The following is a 27,873-nucleotide window of genomic DNA, read 5'->3' as shown; positions in this document are numbered from 1 at the left end:
ATTTTTTATATTCAATCAATAATCATATTGGTAGAAACATTAATGATAATCGATGGAAAATACTGAAATTTTTCTGTCAATAATTGGTGGAAAAAGTTCCAATCAATTAGTAAAAATATACAGAATCTATATTTTCAATAGGATGGAATCATCTTTAAGTCAAAAATGTTACGTCTACAGAATACAGGTGAAGCTTTTTCTTAGTAATTTAGATTTAGTGAATAGAAACATGTGAAATTAATATAAAATGAAACACAATATTAGTTCCATAATATTTTTAATACCTGAAGCCACCGCTTCAACAATATATTATATAACCAATACATAACACATGGTATAATTTAAACATTCATTACACATAATAGAGGAAGGCACTTCTAACGAGTGAGTGATCAACTGCATATAAAACATAAGGTAAAATATATGTTATATAATTTTAGTACATTCGACCAACTTGTGCAAATTTGCTTATGTTGACTTTCACACAATAAAAAATTAAGAGAAATTCTTTAATAAATATGATTCTGAAAGCAATATTTCAGTTTCTAAAAAAAATGAATTTCATTAAAAAAAGCCTTATTTCGGACATAATGGAAGTAATTTGCTAAGCAAATGTACTAGCTTTGTATAATTTACTGTGTGTACATAATTATATAAAAATAAATTAGAAAAACAAGCTTGGTCATTATCGTTATTCGATCTTGTTTATCACCTATGTAATTTCTTTGAGGTGTAGTTGTTGTACACTAAAAAAATTATTTAAATATACTAATAGCGTATCTATTAATACTTGAGAACATTATTCTATTATTTTCAATTAAATTGAAAATAGAAATTAGACATCATTAACCCATTTTTGGTCAATAATAGTTTTCTTTAGCGTGGCCATGTTCGATTGGTTTCTTCACGTTTTCTTATTTATATAATGCAGACTCCACACTGTCGTCAAACGGTTTGCCAATCTTTGGCGGATTTGGTATAAGTTGCAGATTTTTCATTGCGGTAAATAAAAGCACTCATACGAACTAAGCAATGTTCACGCATTCGCGTCGGCACGTGTCCGAGTTCGGCGACAGCGTGGAGCTGGTGCAACAGTAAACCAAAGCATTATTTGTAAACCCTGTTATTTCTATATATCTCAGAAAAAAATCACAGATTAATAAATAAAACCTTCAAATTGTGCAGGTGGAGACGAGGTGAGGTGAGGTGAGGAATATTATTATTGTTATAACTATTTGAAGATAGATGGCACCACTATCTTTGTATATATTTTATCTTACATTATTTAATATTCTACATGCGAAAGATTCAGAGCGTGGATCTATATATTTTTTACTTTTTTCAATAAAAAATTAGAAGTTTTATATATTTGCTCTAGATTAAAACATAAAATATTATTGTGAATATTATTTCATTTTTAGCAACATTTCACAATGATAAAATATAGTCAAAATGTAAATGTTTCGAGTAAAACTTTTATATATATATAGAAAATACAGCGATTATATTTAATGAAATTTAAATAAGAATATATAATTCCAAGCACCGGCTAACACAGTGGCGCTAGTGTGCACTTGTGCAGTATTCGCACGTATATACATGAAACATATAGTAAAAACAGATAAAACTCAACAAAATTACAATCTAGACATGAGCCTTGATTTTGTGCTCTAAATAAAACAGTATGCTATATTTTTGACTATTTTATGATATATTTCACTTGTCTACCTACATACAGTGTCAAGAAAGTAAATAAATTCAATGAGTGCGCTGTTTCCTGTTGGCTGTCAACACTGGGCATTTATCAACCAATGCAATGGCAAAAAAAATTTAGTTCGTCAAAAAGCCGTATATTTTTTCACTTTCTTGACATTCTACAATGATACTATACTATAAATGGTAGACTTGTCTATATTCTAATACCTGTATTGTATAAGCCATCAAATTCGTACGCGATAAATAAATTCATTGTGTCAGAATAGAGTTAGTTGCCTGAACAAAAGGTATGGATAAATGTACATAATGAAACACGATGATTAAATATAATTTTATTTTGTATTATTATATTTTACGATTAAGTATTTTTTAGTTCTCATTTTAGTGTATTACCGCGGCTCCTGCGTGATTTTTCCATAGTTATATCTTAACCGTGTGAACAGTTATATTTTCCGGGAGGAATGGTACCATAAAGTCAAATTTCAACATTCTTCTTCTTAGTGATAATTAGAGTGTCTTTTTTAACCTTGACATTGCTATAAAATTAAAAATTGAAGTGAAATTGACACTTAAATTTATTACAACATCATTAAGTAAAGTAAGAAAGTACAGACGATGGCTGTATGGGCTTAGACCTTTGCCTGTCCGTATGGATAAACTAAAAAAAATATTTTTGACATTTGGAATAAGTACCCTTAATGGCAACTAATCTATTTGGCGCTCGATAAGGGTATCGGGTACAAACTTGACGATAGAATTTAATTCCTAACTTGCAAACAGACTCATGCACACAAAAAGAAAATAATTCGTCATATTCCTATAAACAATTGTATAAGTTCTATTTATAGTTTGGAAGGCGGCATGTTTACCACATCGCGCCACCAGGAGGCGCGCTCGAAGGTGCCCGGGTTGCTATAAAGCGCCTTTTGCAGGTTTTGATACAACTGCAAGAAAATCAATAAATATTGTACTATCCATTGTTAGACTGTGGAACCTCAGACAGAAACACTGTTCACACTGTTCAAGTTACTAGTTTATAAACATGTTCATACCTAACCTAATTATGTCAAGCAGAACAAAATTTACAGATTGTTTTAAAACTTATCTAGATTTAAAATAATCGAAAATGTATTGTGAAATATTCTAAAATATTAAAATTTTAAAACTTATCTAGATTTAAAATAATCGAAAATGTACCGTGAAATATTCTAAAATATTAAAATTTTCAAACTTATCTAGATTTTGAGAAACCAAACAAAATTTTTCGTAGAAACGTGCTTTTGGTGACCAGCGACGTTTGTGTCTGAGGTTCCACACTCCTATATTTGACTGTCTATCAAAAATTTATTTTAGTATAACATCTCAGTGATATTCTAAAGCAGGGTTGCCAGTAACAGTGTATGTAAAGCGGGATTGCCAGTAAAAGTGTTTGCGACTGATTTCTCAAACAACATAATTTGAGATTTTTACCGCTAGACTCTCTCGTCTCATCTCCCGGTTGCATTTGGGGCTGTATCGTACCGAAGCCCGGGGGCGTGGGGGTAAAAAATAACCTTAAAATTTTGGCTGTGATTTTACAACTAGCCGCTTGCCTGACGTCAACCGTCTGGCCTATGTGTCCCTGTGCGGAACACATGGCACAAATTTTTTACTGCTAACCATCTCATATAAAAACATTTTCATAAAGCTTTTTGGAAAAACAATTATCGATGACGATAGTCTATTCCTGTTCTTCATAAAAAAACTTATACTTTAAGCATAAATATGTTTTGTCACTTCCAAATTTATGAAGAACAATATTGACAAAACATATTTTAGCTTAAAGTAAGTTTTAACATAAACCAGACTTATGAAATAACTGCGCTGCGCCCCGGGGCTTCGCTCCCGTGGGAATTTCGGGATTAAATTATTAAGTAAGTTTTAGTAAGTTTCTACCCTTGTAACAAATTTCATAACAATCGGTCCAGTAGATAATGCGTGAAGAGTTAACAAACAAACTTTAACATTACATTAGTTGGGATTGAAAAAAATATATATTACAAAAGCACATAAAAAATACTCACATTACCATCACTCTTGCCCAAAACAGAGTTCAAAACGAAATCAGTCGGCGCGAGCGCGTCCACGACCGACACGACTCGATCCTTGAGTCCCGCACACAATTCCAAGATGGCGTCCCTCAGCAATCTCGCACAGGCCTCCCCCACCGCGAACCCACCCTGATACAACTCCACTAAATGCTTGTCCAACGACCACAGACCATAGAGCAAAAACAACTGCTTCAAAACGGGTTGTAATGTCACATCTTTTTTCTCTATGGAGTCTAAGCTAAATATCAAGACTAGGTATTCGGCGTACACTTCAGTTAACACTTTCCATCTATACACTTGCGCTTTAGTTCTTGCTTGGAATTTTGTTAATCCTTTTGCTATTTCCGCTTCGTATTTGTCGTGTGTCTGTTTTAGAAGCCAGCATATGAGCCATTCGTACGTCGACATTATGACTGCAACAACAGAAATTCTTCACCTGTATCAATCGACTATATTATTGTAATAGTGAAAGGAACCTTTCATTGGCCTTATTATTGAATTAGAATTTGTATTGTATCCTTTTGTAAACGCTGTTGGTTTCTTTAATAAATATTTTTTTAAATAGAAATTCATTCAAATTAAGTTGATTTTATATTGAGTTAAACAGTCATTTATATTGAGAGACTTTATAGTTACTGGTACTATCAAGCTATGTCGCTATGTCATTCTTATTTTCGCGGATTTTTTTTTTCGGAAGCGTTCGTGGTGTAATGGTTAAGACGCCTGTGGATCGATAGGTCACAGGTTCGAATCCTACTCGAGCCACATGAGTTTGTATACCAATCTGACTCATGTATAGTAGTTGTCATCGTCCACCACTTGCTTCCGGTGAAGGAAAACATAGTGAGGAAACCTGCACACTGGTTGATTCTTATTAACTTGTGTGTGAAATGGAGAAGGCAATGGCAAACCACTCCATTGATAATGCCAAGAAAGTTGTTGTGTGTGTTTTATTCCGCGTAATGAGCACAACCCTCAGCCATGAGGAATACGACTACGTAAACAGGCATGCGACCCACCAGATGGTAAGTGGTCACCAGAGCTATTTATTTATGTTTGATAATGAAACGGAAAAAAAAGACATTAACTTACATTCAGAAGTTTTCAACTCATCACTCCCTCTACAGCCGAATCTCCTCTTGATAATCTGTTCGTGATTGTCCAAAAACGCGACAGTACGTAACGGCGTGTCCAGCTGTTGTCCAGCGCTGGCCGCGCGGTACTGGCGCAGCAACCAGTTGCCGGTCTGCTGCGAGAGCACGTTGTTGTCTCCCTCGTACGTCACTGTCGGCTCGTGGTTGCTTCGGATGTCGCCTAGGTTTGCGCTCTGTGAAAAACAATAGAGAAATTAACCTTTTCAGCGCCAAAGTCTGATATATAAGACGTTAAAGTTTCGTGCCCTCGCCGCCAAAGTCTGATATATCAGACAAATAAATCTTACCAATTTAACTCTATTTTTTCTAATCGTTATAGTACCTGATCACATATGCATAAAATTTTCAGACAGTTTATACTTTAGTTAATCAAAAATAACAATTTCACAATGTATTATAACGTTATTTTAATAATAAATTATTAAAAAAGAAACCGTGTTTATTGATTAAATCCGACTCTTTTTTTATTTGAACCCTCAGCGCCAATGTCTGATATATAAGACATTAGTGATGTTACATTACAATGTAACTACCAAAGCCTAAATAAATAAAATAAATCAGGTACTCTAAAAAGAAACTTCTAAAAAAGTCAGAATTATACAGATTTTTGTTTTGGGCATAAACATTTTTAAGTGTGATGTTATTTTACAAGTTTTACCACAGAAAATGGAATTATTTTCAAATTATGTTTTGAATCGAATCCAGTAAATTTCATGGTATGTCACAACACTATAGCGACACGATCATGCATCAGTCTCGTGCGCCAACGTCTGATAAATCAGACACGGAAGTGACGTCAGAGGCGATAGATGTTTCTAGAACTATTTATTTTGTGCTGTACAATGAGGGTAGGAGATATCGATAAATTATGGAAGTACCCTGCAAAATCATGTTATTTATTGGGTTATATGCCAAAACTCATTCCGGATAGGAAATGTCAATGGTGCAAAGTTTGCACTAAAACAAAATCAGATCCCAGACTCGGTATTACTGTGCAGAATGCAACGTTTATTTATGTGTAGATCCCTGTTGTAGAGTGTATCATGAAAAGAAGGATTTGTAATACTTATCAGGAATTGGAAAATACCTACTTGAAGGGTATAAAAATTTGATGGCTAATTCCCTTAAAATTTAATCAGCTAAACTTTTACACTCCGTATAATGTATACCTACTCACCTAATTATGTTATCATTTTTTGTTATACATACCTAAGTACCGGAAGAAATAAAAATAAGTTTTTTGATTCATAATATTTTTTATTTTATCACGACAAATCAAATTCCCTTGAACTTTAATAAAATAAAGTAATTCTGTTTCCTATTTTATCAAAAAATAGTATCATAATTACTTACATTTCAAGTAAATAGATTATGTATTCCAAATCATCATTTTTAAACAAACCTTATACCTATTTATCAAAAATAGAATATTAAGATTTGTACTGACTGCAATGATAAGTTAGAATAACTTATTGTCACCTGCCAGATGCCAAATAACATTGTTGTACAATAAAGATTTATCTTATCAACACACTGAAACCGCGTCCCACCGTGTTCAATGTGCGTGCGCGCAGGTATATTTGTCCTGAAATAAAGCGGGCAAAAGTCAAATCGTTGTCAGTTTGACTTTTGCTGTTTTTAATACAAAACCGCCATATGAGTAAGTAGGCCAAATCAAAAAAAAACATATCAAAAGAAACATTAAAATAATCAATAATAAAATATACAGCTAAAAGTAGAGCTACTTATTATTATGAGTATAGTCGTTTATCAAACTGAATTATTGTTTTTCAGTCTCGGATACTTCTATGTTGTGAGTATGTTCATTTAAAAGCGTCCGTAAAAAATTTAAAATTTTGACGTAACAACGTGTACGCATACAAGGTTGGATATATTTTAATTCCTCGTTGAGTAAACGACAAAAATGTTCATTCCTGTTATCGGTTGCACTAAGTGATGCACATTCTGGACATGATTTCACAGTCACTTGCGGTGGGTCCTCTTTTACTTGCTCAGGAAGCATTTTTGGCAATTGTTTTTTAACCCTTTCTTGTAAAACAGATTTGAGGAAAACAGTTTGAGTTGCATCTTCATCGCTGTCTGAAAACTCCTTCCTAACTCGTTTGTTATCTGGAAAATTTTACATGAATTAAGAAATTACTTATTATTTATTTAGCATGCTTTCCTTCAGAGAATTTAATTTCGTGTAAATAATGTTTTAAGCGAGGTCATCATTAAAGAAAGTGATTATATTGCTGCATGAAAACAATATTTCTCTGCCGTTACCGGTACTTTACATTATTTTACTACAAAAAGTAATTGAAAATCATAACTCTTTGAAATACAGTAAAAGCTTACCTTTAGCCATGGCAATTGAAAGTAAAAAAACTTGAGACGACGAAAAGAAAAATTACACTTTCAGATGATTCAAGTTAGTCATGTCATGTAGGTAGGTAAGCAAGTCATGTAGTGTAGGGTAGGGTAAATTTTTACACAAGGAATCGTTTTTTGTCTTTAAAATAAATATAACTTGATTTAAGGATTGTTAGATATTAATACGATCATCAGATCTAGTAAAATGAATATTGTCTCCATCATTTTATTAATTTAGTAATAAATCAATAAGTTAAAAGTAAATCTTTTGTAAGGTATCGAAGTTTATGACCGGAAGTTGGCACATCACTAACACTTGTTAGAAACTCATAATAAGCATACGCCACTGTCTGATATATCAGACACGTAGTGATGGAATTAATATCATCATTACTTGTGCGTTTTTTCACTGTACGCCACTAAGATTTCAATACATTTTGTTCTAATTATTTTGTTTAAACTGTTTCAAGGAGTACAAAATAATTAAATAAACTCCATGAAACTAAAAAAATACAATAGATATATTTTTATAATGATTTATTTAATAAAAATTAATAAAATCGATACTTAATATCAACAACACTAGTAAAACAACCACGTTTATTGCCGTGGCGTGTGGTGAACGTTTTTGACGAAAACTCTTGGCGTGGAAAGGGTTAACAAGGAAATATTTCGAGACATATCAGCACATCAAGTCACCCTGCATGAACCTATATGGCGCGGTAATAGCAGTGCTTTTGAGAAGGTTGATCTGCTGTTGACTGTACATATGTAAATGAATGAATACAACATTTCAAGGTCATTTACAATCGGTTAAAATCTTGCTCGCAAGTTGACTAACAGTCTAGAAAACAGCAAATGTTTTTGTCTATTTGAACATCGTCGTATTTTGCAGTTAGATGAAATTTAACTTTCAATATTACAGATAATATTTTAGATGATTATTTTTTTTTTGTACACGCCAATGCCTCTTTTTCGTCCATTTTCAGTCCACTGGAAAAATCTAAGAAATAAGTAGTATCTTGACAACCTCGATGGCGCAGTGGTAAAGTGCTTGCCTCTGAACCGAGAGGTCCCGGATTCGATGCCCGGTCGGGTCATGATGGAAAATGATCTTTTTCTGATTGTTATAAAATATAGTATCGTTGAGTTAGTATCCCATAACACAAGTCTCGAAGTTACTTTGGAGCTAGCTCCAAAGTAATTTGTCCTAATATATTTATTTATTTAAGATACTGCCTTACTACTGTACTTAGTTTCCTAATTGTAAGTTTTTTAATTACATTGTATACATAAATAAATGATATTCGAAATAAAAGCATGTAAAGGAGTTACCTTGAGAAAACCGTGTCCCCCACAGGCTTCCCTGCACTGCTGTGCGGCGCGCAGTGTGGTCCACGTCAGCAGCGGCTTGGAGCACGACACCATCGCGTGTATCTCTGAAACCGCCTCGCTCTGACCACACAACGGCATTTTAAACATTTTAATCAATATAGGATGATATACATCACTTATTTGCGTCAAAAAATTACTTAAACTAAGTCTACTGCCGACTTCCAATGCGCAGGTGAAGAAGAAGTTTGTCGGCGGCTTTATTTTAAAACAATATTAACATTTTTATACACAGTAGCGCCATCTGTTTCATAAAACGTTTACTGTCAGACTTTATGAACAAATCCTACGGGAATCGCGCACTTTCGGAATGAAAAGTACCCTATTGTGTTAATCTAAGGCATCAGCTAAGTCAATACCAAATTTCATAAAAATTGGCTCAGCCGTTTGAGCGGAAAGAAGTAACAAATATACTCACAAACTTTCGCCCTCATAATATTAGTGGGATGGCGACCGACTTGACCTAGGTCGGAATCCGAAAACATATAGTTTTGTTACCCAAGTTAGACGACGCGTGCGTTTCGCTTTTGTTTTAGCGGAGGGGTAAACCTAGCCATGGCCAACCATTCCATCAGTACTTATGGATCGAGGTGATTTTTGGTGTGGTATATAGTTTGGGAAAGCTGGTTAGTGACACGTGGGCGAATTTTTGCCGCGGACGAAGCTGCGAGCTACAGCTAATACCAATAAAATATCTACTAACCAGGTTGTCCACTTTCAGTCCAGCGTTAGACTTCTCCACAATGCTGGTGTATGTTCTGGTGAAGCTCTCGATGTATATCTTGAACACCACCGCCGCCGCTACGTATCCGAACAGACGCCATTGCTGAAAAAAAAATCGTTTCAAACAAACTCGACTATAAATTAAGTAGTAAAAAACTCGACTATGAATAGTCTGTCTATAAAGAGTAGAAAATAACGGCGCTTATCATTTTGATCGTTATGTTTGTTTGTAAACTTTATTGCACAAACAAAAACACATACAAAGAAAGCAGTCTTCTCCTTATCGAGAATGTTATTGCTAACACTGGTAGCAGATTTTATTCAAGTCGCCGAAAATGCGGATAAAAGCATTAATATAAACAGACGCGTACAAAGGCGAACTAATCCCAGAAAGGGATAATTTCAGTCAAATATTTTGGTCCTTCGAGCCAGATATGGGTTCTTTAAACTTAGTAGTTTTTAATTTTTTCCAATAATAAGAAGGGTGTGATTTGGCAATGGACCAAAGGTTTCGGTCCTTCGAGCCGGATATGCTCTAAACCTATCATAAATGGACTAACATGCATCTCGTACTCGATCAGAGGTATCTCGTCGTCTCTCTCGCCGAACTGCCTCCGGGACGCGGCGTATCTGACCGCTATCGTGACCACACTGGATATGGAGTTGCAGCTCTCTTGCATTATGCCGATACGACCTGGTAAGAAAAAGCAAGAGAATTGAAGACCGAAGAGTTTTTGAGTGAAATCTCACAGACTCAAAACAGGAATAAGTTCAATTTCGGGCAATCTATTTTAGTACAATCAACAGCACATCATGTTACCCTGCATGAACCTCCATAGCGGGCTAATAGCGACGAGTTTGCAATGAATTTGGGTAGGTGCTGTTGTATTGTCGGAAAAAATCTAATTTGGTTGATTTCTTTAACCAGATCATAACAATACCGGTTTCTTTATTTGACCTTTTCACGTGGAACGTCACATATTTTAACAGAAAGTGGTGAAACAAAATAAAATTTATTACCTGCCGATAAATTCTCGAGCGCAGCGCCTAATATCTTAGAAGGGTCGGAGAAGGAGCTCTCGTAGGTGCCGTCCTCCGCGACGTCAGCGGTTCTGTTCAGCAGGTTCTCGCGCGGTATCCGGTACTGGTTGAACATTATGAATCTGGGAGTAAAACCGGATAATTGTGATCCATTATATTTACGTCTTATAAAATAAAAAAACGGGTCCGATTAGGTTACAGTCATTGATTTGATTGATTAGAAAATTGTATTAATAAAAGCCACGATAGGTTAGGTAGGATATGTGTAAGTTTTTGCGAAATGACACATTTGCCAAAAAATAAAGCTAAAAACAAATATTGGCCAAAAATATCGTCATATCGAGTGTATTATTGCTAACATTGGTGTCAGATTTTATCCAAGTCGCCTGAAGGCATCTATCATGACTTTCACGTCTACCTACCGCCATCTAGTGGCATGTAGTCGCATACACACTAGTGAAGTAAACTGTCCACCAGTGTGCAGGTTTCCTCACAATGTTTTCCTTCATCGGAAGCAAGTGATGGTCTATGAAAACTACTATATATGAGTCAGATTGGTATACAATACTCATGTGGCACGAGTAGGATACGAACTTAAGACTTTTCGGTCCACAGGCGGGCGTCTTATCAAGAAAGCTAAAAATGTGTCATTAGTGATTTATCAGGACATTTGTTTATTGTTTGGTGTCATTTATTTGTTGTTTGTTCAATCATACATGGGTTTAGTCCCAATATTTTGCGAGGTTCTTCCAGCAAAGACGGATACTAACCCATCTAGTACATGGGTTTGAGCCGGACTGCTAGACAGACGTGCCCCTTCCGGGGAGATCCTGGGGAAAATACGGGGCGCAAACCCATCTATGATTCCATTACATACATAAGTATGTTCAGCGATCGCCACTTGGAACGTACGATACGAGTATTGAACGACCTTGAGCATGTTACAGCAAAACGACTGAATAATTTTGAAACATTTTCCCGCTATTTGTTTCACAGACTGGTTATCGATTAGTCACAGCTACACAAAACGCATATATTTGTAGCTTATATTACGCATTCTGTAAATTCAAATTCAAATTCAAATCATTTATTCAGAAATTAGACCTTCACAGGCACTTTTTCTCGTCGATCTTTATATTTATAGTTATTTCTCACAAGCTACAAACTACTGGCATTTCGGAACGACCACTGCTGAGAAGAAATGCCGAAAGAAACTCATTTGAACAGTGTTGGTCCCTTATCATGCCAGATCGGCTTACCATTATTGTTTCTTACAATGTTTTTTTTTTTCTTTCTAATAATATATAAATCTGTAGACAATTTCCTTTAACATTGGAAAAAATATTGCATCCCAACTAATATTATAAATGCGAAATTATATTTGTTACCTCTTCACGCTTTATCTACTAAACCAATCTTCTTGAAATTTTTGCATACATATAATTTGAAATACGGAGAAGGACATAGGGTACCTTCATCCCGGGAAAAAAAACTGCTCCCGTGGAAAATCACGCGGGCAAAAGCTAGTATTGTTCAAGCTAGTAATTCAAATCAAAAAATTGGATACGGATAGAACGGAAAGGCATCGGAAAAGCCAAGAATATGGCAATACTTCACAAATATGTTGAATTGTAGCTATCAGTATAACGATTGCCAACGTAATTTTCATATACTAAATTTATATTTGAGAAATTAAGGTCATTTTGACATATGTAATAATTGTTACTCCTTCACAAGTGAGTCACGTGTCTCCTTTGCACGTGTAGGTGGAAATTACACTTTATCTCTAAATTATAACCTAAATGTTTTTAGGTTTTATACAGTAGTTATTTCTGACATGCAACAGACAGTAAAATTTGTCAAATTAAATTAAGTACAAAGTTGTCAAATTACCGATACCCGTGATAATTTAGAGATAAAGTGTAATTTCCACCTACACGTGTATTAATAGTTAATTAATAATTTTGATTTGATATGGATGAATGCACGTTTAAAGCAATAAAGTCATTCATTCATTCATATCAAATCAAAATTATTAATAAGCTTTATATCAAAATTAATCAAGTTTAAGTCTCTTTCTTATCGAGTGTGATATTGGTAACATTGGTGTCAGATTTCATTCAAATTGCCTAAAGGCATCAATCCAAAGAGCGGGAAAGTTAGTGAACTTTAGACATACATAAAATTGGCAATCCTTTACAGATAGAAAATTACTTTTTATCTCTCCCACGGCAATCCAAGCCGATCAAGTGTAAGATAGATGTACGTGTGATGTACGTCTAAGTGTACGATCGAAAATTTCCAAAAAAATATCTACATTTTCGTCAAACACGTAACGTAAGTGACAAGTTTCATAACACATGTCACAGTTATCGCACCATGACTCACGCGCCGATAAAATGAGACTATTTAATTTAATCTAAAGCAGCTAGCAGACGAAACGCGGAACCGGCAAGGTCGAATTCCCAATGTGATTGTTTGCGGGACCGGTTATTTTTGCATGCGTTACGGCGATCGATATGGAGGTACTAGTTAGTGGCGTGATTTTAGGGATCCGCACCTAATTGGACCCTGTTACTAGACCTCTGTTTTCCATCTGTCACTCAATAAAATGTACCGTTAAAACATTAGAAAGTCACTTGTTGAGCAATACTGAAAATTGGTCACAATCTGTCTCTCATCCGCGGATATTTCATTTTTGTCGCCCCAAAACAAAAAAAAAACGTTTAATCCATCCACGGGAGGATATAGTGGTTCCAAGACAGGACCACACACCTCATCATAGTCTGCTTATTATATATTATAATAACGAGTATTATTATTATTATACTATATATTTTTATTTATTATTATATTATAATAACGAGTACAGCAAAAAGGGACAACCGCAACTAAAAATAGAAAATGGTAAGGCGGGTAAACCGGAGTTTTCGGCGTATCTATTAAACCGTTATAGGCAGTTATAACATAACCTCTTCTAGCTAATGTGACAAAATAAAAGAAACACTTGAAAAAAATGCCATACATGGCATACGGAACCTTAACAATACCTTAGCTTAGTACCTTAGCTTTATAGAGTTCGACCCGTTATTATAATCTCTATTCCGAAATACCGTCTAGCATATATATAGCATCTGCTATCTCTTTCAACATCTGGTATCCGATTTTTCTATATACTAGCCTATAATATACTAGCTGTTACGCGCGCCTTCGCCCGCACAAATTTTCCACGGAAACCGTATTTTTCCGGAATGAAAGGTACCTTATGTCCTTCTCCACACTTCAAACTACAAGTATGCAAAATTTCAAGTAGATTGGTAACTTACTTTAGCATTTGTAATATTAGTTATTACAACCTACTTAAGAAACGGTACGAATGTTATAATTTTTTAACTTTTCCTTTATTTATGTTAATTATTTACATAGATATTTCTAAATTACTAAATTAAAAAGCGAAGCCCTAACGTTCCCTATTCCAAGTCTCCTTTTGTTAGACTAATTCGAACAAGTTTCTTGGGTTTGCCTCTTCTGCCAGGGCGAGGCGGGAGGCGGAAACACTCAAAATAAGACTTACTCATTGCCTGATTGCAGTAAGCCTACGAAGTGATGATCTAAAAATGAAACCATTTTGTTATTTATTTGTATTTAGAGTTTAAAATTCGTCAAAAATCTAATATCAAAATTAACAGTAAAACAGTAATTATAATTATATCTATATCGGTATACAATCCGTATCGTAAATTTCATACCCCACAGATTTAAATATTTTCCTTCCTGCCAGGCAAGCAATAAGGCAAAGAATTCTTTAATGTATTATCCCTCTATTATAATTAATTAGAAAGTCTCATTTAACAACCATTGTCATTGCCATTAAGGTCAATCGTTATGTCTTGATATTAAACTATGACATTGATAAAAATTATAAGAAACAATATGGTAAGCCCTTCTGGCATGATAGGGACCAACACTGTTCAAATGAGTTTCTTTCGGCATTTCTTCTCAGCAGTGGCCGTTCCGAAATGTCAGTAATTTGTCGTCAGCTTGTGAGAAATTACTATTTAATATGAAATTAAACGTGAAAAAGCGCCTGTGAAGGTCTAATTTCTGAATAAATGATTTGATTTAATAACAGTACCACATCTTTATCAATCAATAAAGTTTATAGCCAATTGATTTCAAAGATAACCCAAGCAGGATCACTGCACTAAATGTAATTAAACTAATGATTCACACGCTTATCAAACAATTCTTGTTATTGCTATCGTATTCATAGTCTGTAAACATGAGTTTCCTTAGAATATACTATGCTAATCTTTATCGATTTGTATTTATTTCATATATTAGTCATACTTAATTTTTTTTTGTAGTGTAACATAAATTTTAAATTCGAAAAAAAAAATACGATTCGCCGACAGAATAGAGGAGACATTCTGTCGGCGAATCGTTCGTAGATGAAGGGTTCTGTCGTTCAAACGCCCGATGTCGAAACATTCTGTTCGACGAAACGTTCGTGGACGAAGCAATAGTCGGAGAACCGTTTCAGACTCTTAAATTTAGCATGTCAAGAAAGTGACGAAAATTAATGAGGCGTTGTCACACTTAGTGCTTATCAACAAATCTTGACCATTCCATTCAATTTGGTATAGTAATGGCAAAAAAGAAGTTAATGTAGTATCTAACAAAAATACAGTTTAATCAAACGCTATGGGCACCTAAAACTATGTAATAGTTTATCTACCAGTTAAACCATATTTCATTCCAAACTAGTTAATTCTGGATGAAACCGGTTCACCGTAGAAAAGTCAGACAGGAGTTTAGTGCAAAATAACGTAGGCTAGGAAGCCTTGAGCTTGCCTCGACCGAACTGACCAATAATAGGACAACTTATAATTTCGGTTAGAAAGAAAGAAAGAAAAAATGTTTATTTGATATAACTTAGATCTAATTTTACAGGACATTCTACTTGGCCATATTAATGTATATAAAAAAGACCTCTTCTCAGCATAATGTTGCGGTGAAGACCACAATGCTGGTCTTCCGAGGCCAACATTACAAAATTAGAAATTAATGAAGTTCTGCTTTATATCCCTCTGGAGCACTAAAAACCATAACCCACTTAAAGAGCGAGACATAACAACGATAGGCGAGATAGCGGCAGATATCGTCAAACACTCATTGTATCTGCTGATAAGGTTATCTGTCCGGTGTTATGTAACCTTTGCTGTGTCATGGCATTTTATGCATGGCCGGTCATAAGGCCGCGTAGATGTTTTTACTTCACGAAAAACTGTAAAACCTTCAGTATTCACCTTAGTCAGGTTATTTTTGTGAAAAAAATTCTGATCTACAATTATGTAGGCTAACGTCTAACTAGCTAGGTAACAGAAAATCGCTAAAATTCAACTTTTTTAGAGTACACTAGTAGATAGTAGCCCGTCCCGGCTTCGTTCGAGTAAAACCGTAATAAACAATAAAATACACCTGAATCTTCCTCAATAATTTACAATCACACTAGCTATTCGTGATAACCGCATGAAAATCCGATCAGTAGTCTGAGTTTATCGCGGCAGAGGACATTGTGTTATAATATGTAAGGATTAATGAAATTCTGGAACACAACATTGTAGACAAAACCGAAATTCTTCTGCACGTTTCTTATATCGGGGGGTATAAATCGATGTTTTAGGTTAGTGCTGATCCTCACTTTTAGATTATAACTCAAACATATTTGAGTGTGTGGCTCCAAAATCTGGTCCTTCACCAGATCTGTGACCTGATCCAAAGTTTGATCCATCACCGGGTCAGTGACCTAGTCCAAAATCCGGTCTTTCATCAGGCCTGTTGGCCTTGTCCTCCTCCAGGATACAAATAGTAAAAATGAATATAAACAACTATGAAATTTCTAAATTTGAATTTTATCGATAGTTACATGACGTAACTTCAGTCAAATGATAAATCATGTTCACAGAATATTCATCTATGGTTTCTTTTCTCTTTTTCAAATTCCTGAAAACTTATCTTCTGTCTTGTTTTGTCACAGATGAGAATATTTATCTAACGTCAATAAATCAGTAATTGAAATTATTACATTTAAATCTACAAAATTACTTCTTCAAATGGCGCAGTCGGTAAGATTATCGACCCATTATAAATTCTATTAATACCAACTTTTCCCATATCTCTCACAATGAATCCAGAATACATCTCCAAAGCCATTCCTTAACAAAAAACAAAATTGATTACAGATGACGCATTCGAGAAGACACTCACCCGTTATCAATTCCGTTAACTCCTATCTTTTCCCCCATATCTCCCACGATGAGTCCAGGATACGTCTCCAGGGTGTCAGGGTTGCGTACAGGGACAACGAAGCCGTGCAAGCCATGGTTCTCTCCATCAGGCGTGATCAGCTGAGCGAATAGAAGCGTGTGGGTGCATGACCTGCCTGAAAAGGATGGAATTGTCACAATAAAGGTATAAAAAGATGTGTCCATTTGGAGATGAAATTAAGACTTCTGGATTTTTTTTTTATTTGCTCAAATGTAGCACAAATTGAATTACACGGTAAATGGTATTAAACCAAGGAAAAAAAGATTTATTTATTTATTTATTCATTCATAAGCTTAAATCTATCTTTACAGTTTTCACCAATGCAATAGATACATAATTATGTCCGTTTCCTCGAATAAATCAAGAGTTTCTGCAATTATTAATTTATCGGATTTTATGTTTGGTATCCAGTTTCTTAGAAAACATCATACGTTCTTTAAACATGTACGGATACAATATAAATAAATATGATTTTTTTAAATGATACATACAATTGTTTTTCTCAGGAAAATGATTAGATTTCACTATCGGAAATTTTAATTAGCAAATGTGCATGAAGTAAAAATTAAGCATAGTACGTGTGATTAGAAAATGCAAAAACGCACGGATTTGTGGAACCGATTAGATTACGAACAAACATTAATTCACAGTAATACATTCACGGCTAACTATATCGGCTCCTGTGAGTATTTGCGTTGCTTAGTTTTATCTCAGTGCATCACAAATCATCATCAGACGTCCGAAGCCAGCACTGCCGCGACGCAAAAAGTGTCCCGTACATTTTTCTATTTCCTGTCGGCGGCCATTTTTTGTACAGCATCGACAGTTTAGATAACGGCAAACTGTGCATAGCTCATATTAAAACTACGCAATGTTCGTCAATTCGTAAATAAGCCATCACCAAACAGCCATGCGAAACCAATAGGTACTACATATTCTGATAACGCGCCGGTTACGCAATACACAGGAAGTGTGTTTACATATTTATTTTCGGGCAACTGCATGAATGATAATTTTAAACGTTAGTTTTATTTAATAAGTCGAGCACGGTTTATTAAAATGACACAAATATCAGACATTTTATCAAACGACTAGTTTAGTAACTCAATTTCAGAATAAATTTCACTAATTTATCAGACGTTTTGTCTATCAACGAATTACGGAATAATGAAAATTATTTGTTTAGTGAATTCAATATATGTTTTTGTTCTGAAAAAGTAGCGTTTACTTTATAGGGGCATGTTATAGCTATTTTAAAAAATGCAGTATCAGTCCTCATAGTATTATTAAATTGTCGCCGAACTCAGACACATGCCAACGCGAATGTGTGAACATTGCACAGTTGGTATGAGTGTTTTTATTAACCGACAACGAAAAACCAGCAGTGGTTTGGCAAACTGTTCGACGACAGTGTGAAGCTGGCACTATAGTTATCACGTCACTACTATAATTCAGTATTAACAGATTCGACTTTGAAGAAACTCAGTAGGAGTTTCCACAACTTACTGTTACCATCTGTTTGTTCTCTTGAGTTTATTTCTAGGTGTTATTTCTTACTAAATAAATAAACTCAGAACGTGAGAAATAAAACGCGCATAATACACAGCATTTCCTGCCTTATGCTTATTTAGATTCGTTTAAATATTAGATGTGCTTCGGAAGGCGCGTAAAGCCATTGGTCCCGGTCGTATTTGCAGTCGTTAAAACCCGCCAATCCGCAATGGGCCCACATGGTGAGTCAAGGCCAGTGCCCCAGCAGTGGGGACGTTTAAATGGCCGTTATTGATGATGATGATGAAGTAGTTGGCTACGCTAGTAAGTTATCTAATATATGTTCTGTTGTAACGCCTTTATAACACGCGCTAAAAAAAGGAACTCGTGTAAATTAACCCTAATTGAATCATTGAATGTCATAGTTAAGATCGTCTTACGTAATGAAGAAGGATGTCGTATCCATATACTTCCGACAAAGGGCCACATTGCCTTGGCAGCGGCAACAATAGCAATCCCAAAGAGGATTGTCGTGACTTATCTTTTACGCTGGGCTTCGCGGCCTCACAGCCCGGAATACATTGACAACACGCGAAGATGTGAGATGAAGTATAAACAAACCCACGATTCATATTAAGTTAGATTAACCACAGGTTATAAAGATTTTACATTTTATCACGATCGTATAAAATGTTATCGACACTAAACGTAACATTATAGGATTTATGTCGCATTGTGTTTCTAAAATCTGTGATGATGTAAGTGCAGTTGGTCTTATGCAGGCCCCACACTGTCGTCGAACAGTTCGCCAATCTTTGGCGAATTCGTTTTTTCATTGCGGCGAATAAAAGTATCTATAGTAAATACATCCATTTGATGAACTAGACGAAATTATACTGATCGTTATGATACTATGGACGAAATGATACTGTAGACGTTCTGATACTAGACCTTATGCACCGTGGTGCCGTGCCGAAGGTTCACGCATTACGTCGGCATGTGTCGGAGTTCGGCGAACAGTGTGGAGCTGTCATTAGAAAATAAATGCGTACTTGGTACAAAGTTAGCGCTAAGTAGTTCCAGGCAGGATGGCGTCGATAGGGGGTCGGTTATGTTGTGTTGGATGTGGATAATCGTCCACGATCGTGGCGAAACGACGTACACCACAAAACCTTGCCCTATATTAAAACCCAACCGTTTGTCCTTATATTCTGCTTTTTTCAACGGAAGAGATTGTTTAGCATTTTCATGTCAAAGAAAATGTTGCTTATCGAATATATCACGTAAACGAAGTTGCGGGCACAGCCAGTTTATAAATAAAACTTACGTAACTACTAGTGTGAAGGCGTCTTTATGACGTGTCCGATTCCAGTAGCACGCAACGATCAATTCACATAGTGGTGAGTACAATGATTAATAAGAACGCCTATCATTGCTGGTAGGTCTCAATTGACGGTTGTATGAGGGCCCCATGTGAATGGCTGTACTTCTTCTTTATGCGGTGGTAATACGGGCTAATTTGTAATGAATTAAGAAAGTTGATGTACCTACTGTTAAATGTATTTGACGTTAACAGCCTCATTGAATTAACATTGAAGAAGACGCTTTGGACATACAGCGCAGTGAACATTGCTTGCTATAAAAAATTAGTTTTTGTCCGCGGTTTGTACCGCGTGGATTTCCCACGGGAAGGATACTTTATTCTGGGATGAACGGTAGGGTAGCATACTGCAAACTACATGTATGAAAAATGTCAAAAAGATTGGGACAGTGTGAAGAGATAGAAGGAGAAAGAAAGAAGGAAGACTCATTTTAAAATTAAAAGTTTGTAATTGGTTGGGATACGTTCAATATTCGAAGCATAATAAATTGATCAATTAAACTGAAATTATTAAATTCCCCACTTTTTATAATTAATATATATGTTACCGGCTAAATCCGATTTCAGGATAAACTAGTTTTGCCTAGGCCAAACCAATTCTCTCTACATGCGATAGGATAAACTGGTTTAGCCTAGGCTATACTAGCTCGTCCTATCGCATGTAGGAAAAATAAGTTTATCCTAGTACAAACTAATTTATCCTGATAGATATAAACACATTCAAGTTAAACAGGAATGTCTAAATTAAATTAACCTAGTCCAAAAAGCTTAATTAAATAGTATTTTATTAAATTTACCTATTTATTTTGTCTTTCTAGATATTATAATGTTTAGACTAGGCCATGCCAGTTTATCCTGAGAGTGTGTATTTCTATTAGGATAACCTAGTTTGACCCAAGCTAAGCCGGTTTATCCTATCGGGCTTAGCTAAAGCGAACTGGTTTAGCCTAGGCTATACCATATATACACATAAATAAACACAATTGACATTGACAGTATTATTTATTTATATTGCTGTTTGATCTCTTCACAATCGAAGTGAAGGATATTGTTCCGGTTCACTAAATCAATTTTTCCCTTCATTCAACGTGATAAAACCGTTTTATGCACATGTGAACAAATCACTACACCTACTATAGTATCGCGTCTTCGCTTATCAACTAATTAGGCATTTTAATTTACGACGGCCTAATTTCGATGAAAGTTAAACTAACTAGTTGCTAATATCACAACACGAGCCAAATATTTCATGCCCATCCTATACTATCATTATAAAGAGGTAAGCGTTTGTGAGTATGTTTGAAGCGGGTAATCTTCGAAACTACCGAACCGATTTAAAAAATTGTTTCACCATTAGAAAGTACATTACCAAAATTGCTATAGGCTATATTTTAACCCCTGGGCAACATCTAGTACTAATATAAATACGAAAGTCTGTCTGTCAAGGTTTCGCGGCTAAGCTGAGCCGATTTTGATGAAATATCCGAAGGCAAGTGGAGCTGTGGTCAACTGCTAGTTTACAATATCGGTGGGAGAGTTATAAGATGTACTTAATTTATATAAAAATCCAACGAGAAAAGAGAACCACGGCCGTGAACGCATTAATAATATTATGAAACTTTTTTATCCTTATCCTTACATATTATAAAACGAATTCGTCTGCCGCGTCTGTCTGTATGTCCGCGATAAACTCAAAAACTATAGCACGGGTTTACAAACGGTTCTTACCAATAGATGGCCAAGACATTTTATTTATTTAAAATCTAAAATATTTTTAATATTGATACGATAATAACTTACGTAATAACTTAAGACGGAAGGTCACTTAAATAGGTACTAAATAAATTAATCGACTTGGTATTACATGGATCTCACAACTTTTTACGGAAGAAAAACTGAGCGACTTCAGCATGTTTTTGATGGTATTATGTTTCACCCGAGCGAAGTCGAGACGGGGCGGCTAGTTTTAAATAAAAAACATCGTCATTAAAGTTGCGTCACCTAATTATGTCCATGTGTTTTTTTTCTTTCGTCCCTTGTAGTTTGAGTAATGTTTTTCGTAGAATTTGACCTCCCTTACATAAAAAATAGATTTGTTCTAGGCAATTTGGGTCACGGCTTACAAAGTACTTAAGAAATCTATAACCGTCGTAGGCTGTTTACATAAATTCGTACTTAGAGTAAAATTTAAATTCATAAACATATTTTAACGAGTGTATTATGAGACCCATTCTTTTTAGAGGTGGCATTAAGTTAAGAGTTCAGGTTTTTTTAGAATGTTTTGGCATATTTATATATATGTAACGTCATTGTACTGTTTCTCGTAATAAAGTTTTCATAATCAATAATATAATGAGGAATCAAAGGTGAAATTCTAAAAAAGTTGTACAAATTACTTATATATTTTTATTTTATTTTTTATAGAATCGTATGGTGCATTTCTTGCATTGAGAAGCATCTAACCAATCGCAGTGCCCCATTATGACGCAACGAGAATCAGACCGCAATATTATTGGTTCGCTGCGTCTCACTTTGAATCGACTCGAGTGAGGAGTGAAATGCAAACCAGTGTGCGTAGTGCGACTTTGCTATTTACATCCCATCATCGAGTCGATTCGCCGTGAGACGCAGCTAACCAATCACAGTGCGCCATTGTGACACAACGACAACCACACCGCAATGTGATTGGTTCGCAGCGTATCACTTCGAATCGACTCGATTGTGAGAAGTGAAATGCAAATCCGTACTTACTTCGCACTCTGACTACTACTATCCTCAGTACTTCGCACTCTGAAAACAAAAGTTGAACAGTCTTTTGCGCCTATACGACTGAGAAATTATATGTAAAATTCACACGGAGTTTTACCTAGATTACCAACCCAGCATTTGGCGGCTTCGAAGTCCGGCGTGTGGATGACGAACTCCTTCTGTGTGGGGTCGTACGTGGCCGTGGTCCGCATCAGACGGGCGTCAGAGCCGTGCGCGATCTCCGTCAGCGAGAAACTCGCGAGAATCTGTTGGGAGTTTCGATGTTTCAACTACTTTGACTGTCAAAACATAAATTTATAAATGGACAACACTCTGTTGTATAACTAAACTTTTTACTGCTGAATTATTACTTATTAGTCAAACCGTGAAATATTGTCAAATAGTTAATAACCGCGGCTTCGCCCGCCTAAATTACCCACCCGAAAAAATATTTTTCCGGGATGAAAGGTATCCCACTTCACACTTAAAACTACATAATATATGCACAATTTCAAGAAGATTCAAGAAGATTCAAGAAGATTGGTCGAGTAGATAGAGCGTGAAGAGGTAACAAACAAATTTACTTCATAATATTAGTTAGGACTCGTCGTGTGAATCATTTGTAGCTTCTCGTCAACTCTATAAAATTGCTAACTCGGCCATTATGACAATAGTCAATTCTTTGAAAATTAACAACTCGAGTTTATATTTTATTAGTGCGTAGGCTACACTTACGGTAGGCTGCGCGGACACGTAGACTACGTGTGTTTGCGTCTTAATCACTTCTTCTTTTTTAACTACGAGTATTAATGAGCTACCACATTTTATTTATTATAAACCAGCGCCGTACGGTTAAAATATGTCGTATACACAAACCTTCCTCTTGAACCACTCTATCTACTAATAAAACCCGCATCAAAATCCGTTGCGTAGTTTTAAAAATCGAAGCATACATTGGGACAGCGGGAAACGACTTTGTTTTATACTATGTAATAATAAAGCCAAACACAGAATTAACCTTGCCGAACACAAGCTTTAATGGCTTCATTTGGGGCTAACTAAGCACTAAGCTTGTCGCAATCAACAAAATTAATGAATGAATGAAAAAAATATTTATTCAAGTGACCAGACTAATTATGTCAGTATACTTAGAACCATGTTAGCAGGCATAAATTACTACATAATATTTATTTTTATTCTATTGCGTGTCAAAGGTATGTAATGTTAAAAATTCGCAAAAATATGCCTCAAAATCCACTCACCTCTCTATCGAGTATGGTCGCCTCATAGAACTTGTAATGGCGCTCCGTGCCCAGTGACAGCAACGCGTTTGAGAACAGGTATATACCAATCGCCATCTTGACGGATAAACTCGGATTGAGAGACTGGACAGCCTCATTGATGGTCATCAAGGCTCGCGTCTGCAGGGAGAAACGTGTTGGAAAAAAAAAACTTTTTCTTAGATCGACTGTGACAAAAAAAATCCTTTATTTTACTATTGACACGGATTGGAAAATGTTAATGTTCAGCCTAAAACATGTTTGTGTGAGCCTCGGCATAATCGCAGTGCGTTCGGGAACATAACAAGCTATTTGAGCGGAGTGCGAAGTGTATATGGGAGATACCGTTTTAGAGAAGGCTGAGATCAACAATTAATATAAATGTTCAATTAAATACAAATATACAGACACAATAAATTTATACAGAACAATATGTTGATGCTTTCTATTTCCTGGAATTGAAAACGGATCGCGTTTGGCGCGAAGTGGACCGGATACGGCGCTCGCAAGAACCGTTCCCCAGAGCCTTAATAGTGAAGCAACTACTTCAATGTTCAGCTTCGTAAAAAAAAAACGCGACTACATTTTTAATATTCAAAACATGTAACTTTTTGAGAATGTATGTTCCGAAATGTCTTTCTTTCTTAAAACAATACCCACATATTGATGATTTAACTTTCAAAACATTTCAACACCGCCAATAACGAAACCCAACAGTTAATCAAATTTTCAGTCTTGAAAGAAAGACAAACAAAAAAGACACTTGCGCATTTTAAATCCATACGAATATTATAAGTCTGCCTGTCTGTCTGTCTGTCAGTCTGTTACGCTTTCACGGCTAAACCGCTGGACCGATTTTGATGAAATTTGGTATGCATGTAGTTAAAGACCCTTATTCATATATAAGCCATTTGGCCTATAATGGGCGCAGTAAAAAATCACGCAGGCGGAGGTGCAAGCAAAAGCTAGTTATATAATATTTGTACGGAAGTATAGTTTTTCTTGTGGATTTCATATTATTATACATATATTGTTTGGTTAAGTCGAAATATCCCGTCAATCCAATGCTCAAGGAGGCGAAACAAACTTTCGCATTTATAATTACAAATCAATCAAAGTATTGTTTTAAATTTTCATTGCTGCAAAAAATCCACTATTGGCAGAATACAAAAATCATAGGTGACTTATGTCCATGGAATGAACCTGTCCATTAGGTCTTTAAAAACAAAAATATATTGTTATTAGAAATAATATACTTTTTCATTAACCTTATTGGGAGGTAATTCTTCTGGATTTGATGTATGAATTAAAACTACATTAGGCAAAAGATCTATTTTCTATGAGAAGAACCTGAGTTTATAGCCCTTTCAAATAATCTATGAGAAGTTTAATTCTTTCTTATTAGAAAGAATCTATCTATCTATCTAATCTATGAGAAGAATCTGAGTTTATAGCGCTTTCAAATTAGGATATTCTTTTACTGTACTAGTTACTCATAATAAAAAAACATAAAGTGACTTACTCTTTTGCTATAACTAGATTTGAACATCTCCTTGGTTAAGAATTTGTACTCGTTGATTCTCTTGAGCTGAAGCTGGGTGATTCGCTTCTGCTCCTCCATCTGCGGTGAGACTGCATGGTGTGCGAATAATGGGTCCTTCTCCAGGGTGTGCCAGATTTTGTACTAAAAGGAATAGACTCATAAGAAGAAATTCAGCCATGAGTTTTTTTTTTTTTTTCAAAATTTTTTGACAAAGCTTCAGTGCACACTGTGTGCCTATGTCAGCCTCTTGAGGGATCTCCAATATAAACTTATCTAGCTTTCATTATGCTTGTCCACAAGATATAAATGGATTTAGCCACCTGTGATAATGGATTGCTCAAAACTATGTTCAACAAAAATCTACCCCTTGGGGCAGAATATCGACCACATTCCAGCAAGATGTGTATCAAGTCTTCCTCCTTGTTACACACAATACACATATCTGACCGAGTCATGCGCATCATGAGAAAGAACTTGTTTACTGGAACATGGCCTGACCTCACCCTAAACGTGGAGACAAGAAGTTCCCTAGAGAGGCTAGCACAGTCAAACCAAGGTAGCAGCCATGAGCTTCTAAAAATTTGCTGTGTTAGCTATTGTGTTAGCCTTTATATATAGAACATTTTTTAAAATTTTACTGTGCATACTTTCTGTATGTTTTATGTTTTGTATATGTGTGTGAGTAAGAAATAATTGCATTATGTGTGTTAAATGTCACATTTGATTTACATAACAATGGAACAGCATAGAGAATTGTTATCATACTTTAATAGTCGACCTGTGTTGTGTTGTCAAGTTAATCATACATGGACCTTTATGCCCCAATAATAAAAGATGTTGCTTTTTTGCTCTGGACAAAAAGAAAGTCTTTCATTTAGGCATTATTAGAACTTCTGTGTTCCTTTTTTTTTTGAAAATAATAATGAGATGAAAAATTTTTGGAATGTAGTAAATAGCACACATTTTATCATCTACAGTGCAATATCCTCAATCCACTTTTTTATCAATTATATTTATGGAAAATACGTACAGCCAACAGAACATCAACTTACCTAAATTATTATTTAATAAAATAGCACACATTGTTATCTTCTTAGCCAAGTTAGGAAAATGGAAGTTCAAATAACTAAAATCTAAAAAAAATATTTCTTTTTGTCCGGAGCAAAAAAAAAAAAAAGCAAGCACATACCTACTTCATTCTCTGGAAAGTTTAATTTTTTTAAAGATTTGACAAATATCCCTTGAGAGGCATTCTATGACAAGATCTTTTAGCTAGAAGAGGAATATATACCAATATAAATATATGATACACATCTATTTTAATTTTTTTGGTTGAGAGAGATGACTATTTGTTAGACTTTTAAATATATGGAAGCACAGACTAGGTTCCTACATAGGACTAGCATTTTCCTATAAGATTTTTTAACAATACATCTAAACCATGGATCTTAAGTTTAATAAGTACAATGGATATACCATTGTACTTATTAAACTTATGAAAGAATTAATAGGTGGTTATATATTTCTTATTCAAATATGAACATTTTACGCAAAATAAACTACTTAGGTACGCTGTAATTCTTTACAACCTATATAACTACACAACCTATTTGCAAAATTTTATAAATGAAATAAGATATTCTTACCTTCAATTTCAACAAATTAATATCTCCCTCTAATGCAAGCTTTAGATACTTCCAATCGAAGGACACATTTTTTCTATAAACATCCAGGGGCCCCTTCGGAATATCAGGTATAAAACTAAGGTCCTCCATTCTTCAAATCACAAGTAACCTTCTATGATGTATTAAATTTTCTCGTTTCACAGTCACACTATTTAAAAGCGGCTTATATGGAGCACATTTCGTATGCTTCAGCGAAATTATTTTACGCAATTCACCATGAAATAAGAGCTACACCGGTGTTCTGGTTCACCTTCGTAGTGCACAAACAAAAAGTTGTGTTATGGGTTCTAGCTTTTATTAAAATTATATCTTCAAGTTTCGAACTTGCAGAATATTAACTTAATAAAATAAAAAAGCAACACGCGTGCTTATTGCTGTGGCGGCAACCGGTAATAAAACTTTTGAGTAAAGGAAATCACACCATCGAGACGTCACAACAGCCAACTACGCCAAGCAGAGAAGCAGCTTTTTTACTGACGTTTGTTCCTTTTAGTTAGTGCTGTGTATTGAAGTTTGAGAGGATTTATCGATAATCCCTGATTATCAATATAAAGTTACAAGGGCAAATATTAGAAAGTACGATAGTGACAAAATATGTTTAAGCTTAAAGTATGGTTTAACTTTTTATAAATAATGTGGAATATATAATGTACTGAAATTAGATGAAAAGCCCATATTTTTTATATTATCGAAAAAGTATTATATCATCTCGATGGTTCAGGTTCAAATGGTGCGAATGGATCGACAGACAGACGTGACGTGATCAGCCGTCTTTCCCCTCCACAACCACTACAATTCGATAAAAGAAAGTGATGAATGCATGATAAAAAATATTCTTTTTATACTTATATTTTTTATAAGCAAAGCGGCAAGGTATTTAATAACACCCAATGCAACTCAACTGTAATCGGTGAATGTCGTAATGT

The 27,873-nt window shown here is 35.1% G+C and overlaps 1 protein-coding gene across 1 annotated transcript; it reads right to left on the bottom strand.

Annotated features, from left to right (window-relative positions):
- Positions 1–260: 260 nt before the first annotated feature.
- LOC128683529 (peroxisomal acyl-coenzyme A oxidase 3) lies at positions 261–27,407 on the bottom strand. The gene is made up of 12 exons (XM_053769247.1): positions 26,909–27,407; positions 25,242–25,403; positions 23,702–23,860; positions 22,558–22,705; positions 16,760–16,934; positions 10,469–10,611; positions 10,009–10,142; positions 9,429–9,551; positions 8,669–8,788; positions 4,899–5,133; positions 3,780–4,219; positions 261–2,660 (listed from the first exon to the last, which is right to left on the bottom strand). The coding sequence occupies exons 1-12, from the start codon at positions 27,035–27,037 to the stop codon at positions 2,559–2,561; spliced, it is 2,070 nt and encodes a 689-aa protein (XP_053625222.1). The 5' UTR covers positions 27,038–27,407; the 3' UTR covers positions 261–2,558.
- Positions 27,408–27,873: the final 466 nt, after the last annotated feature.

Source organism: Plodia interpunctella, chromosome 3 (assembly GCF_027563975.2).
Source record: "Plodia interpunctella isolate USDA-ARS_2022_Savannah chromosome 3, ilPloInte3.2, whole genome shotgun sequence".
NCBI lineage: Eukaryota > Metazoa > Arthropoda > Insecta > Lepidoptera > Pyralidae > Plodia > Plodia interpunctella.
This window is presented reverse-complemented; position numbering and strand designations above follow the sequence as displayed.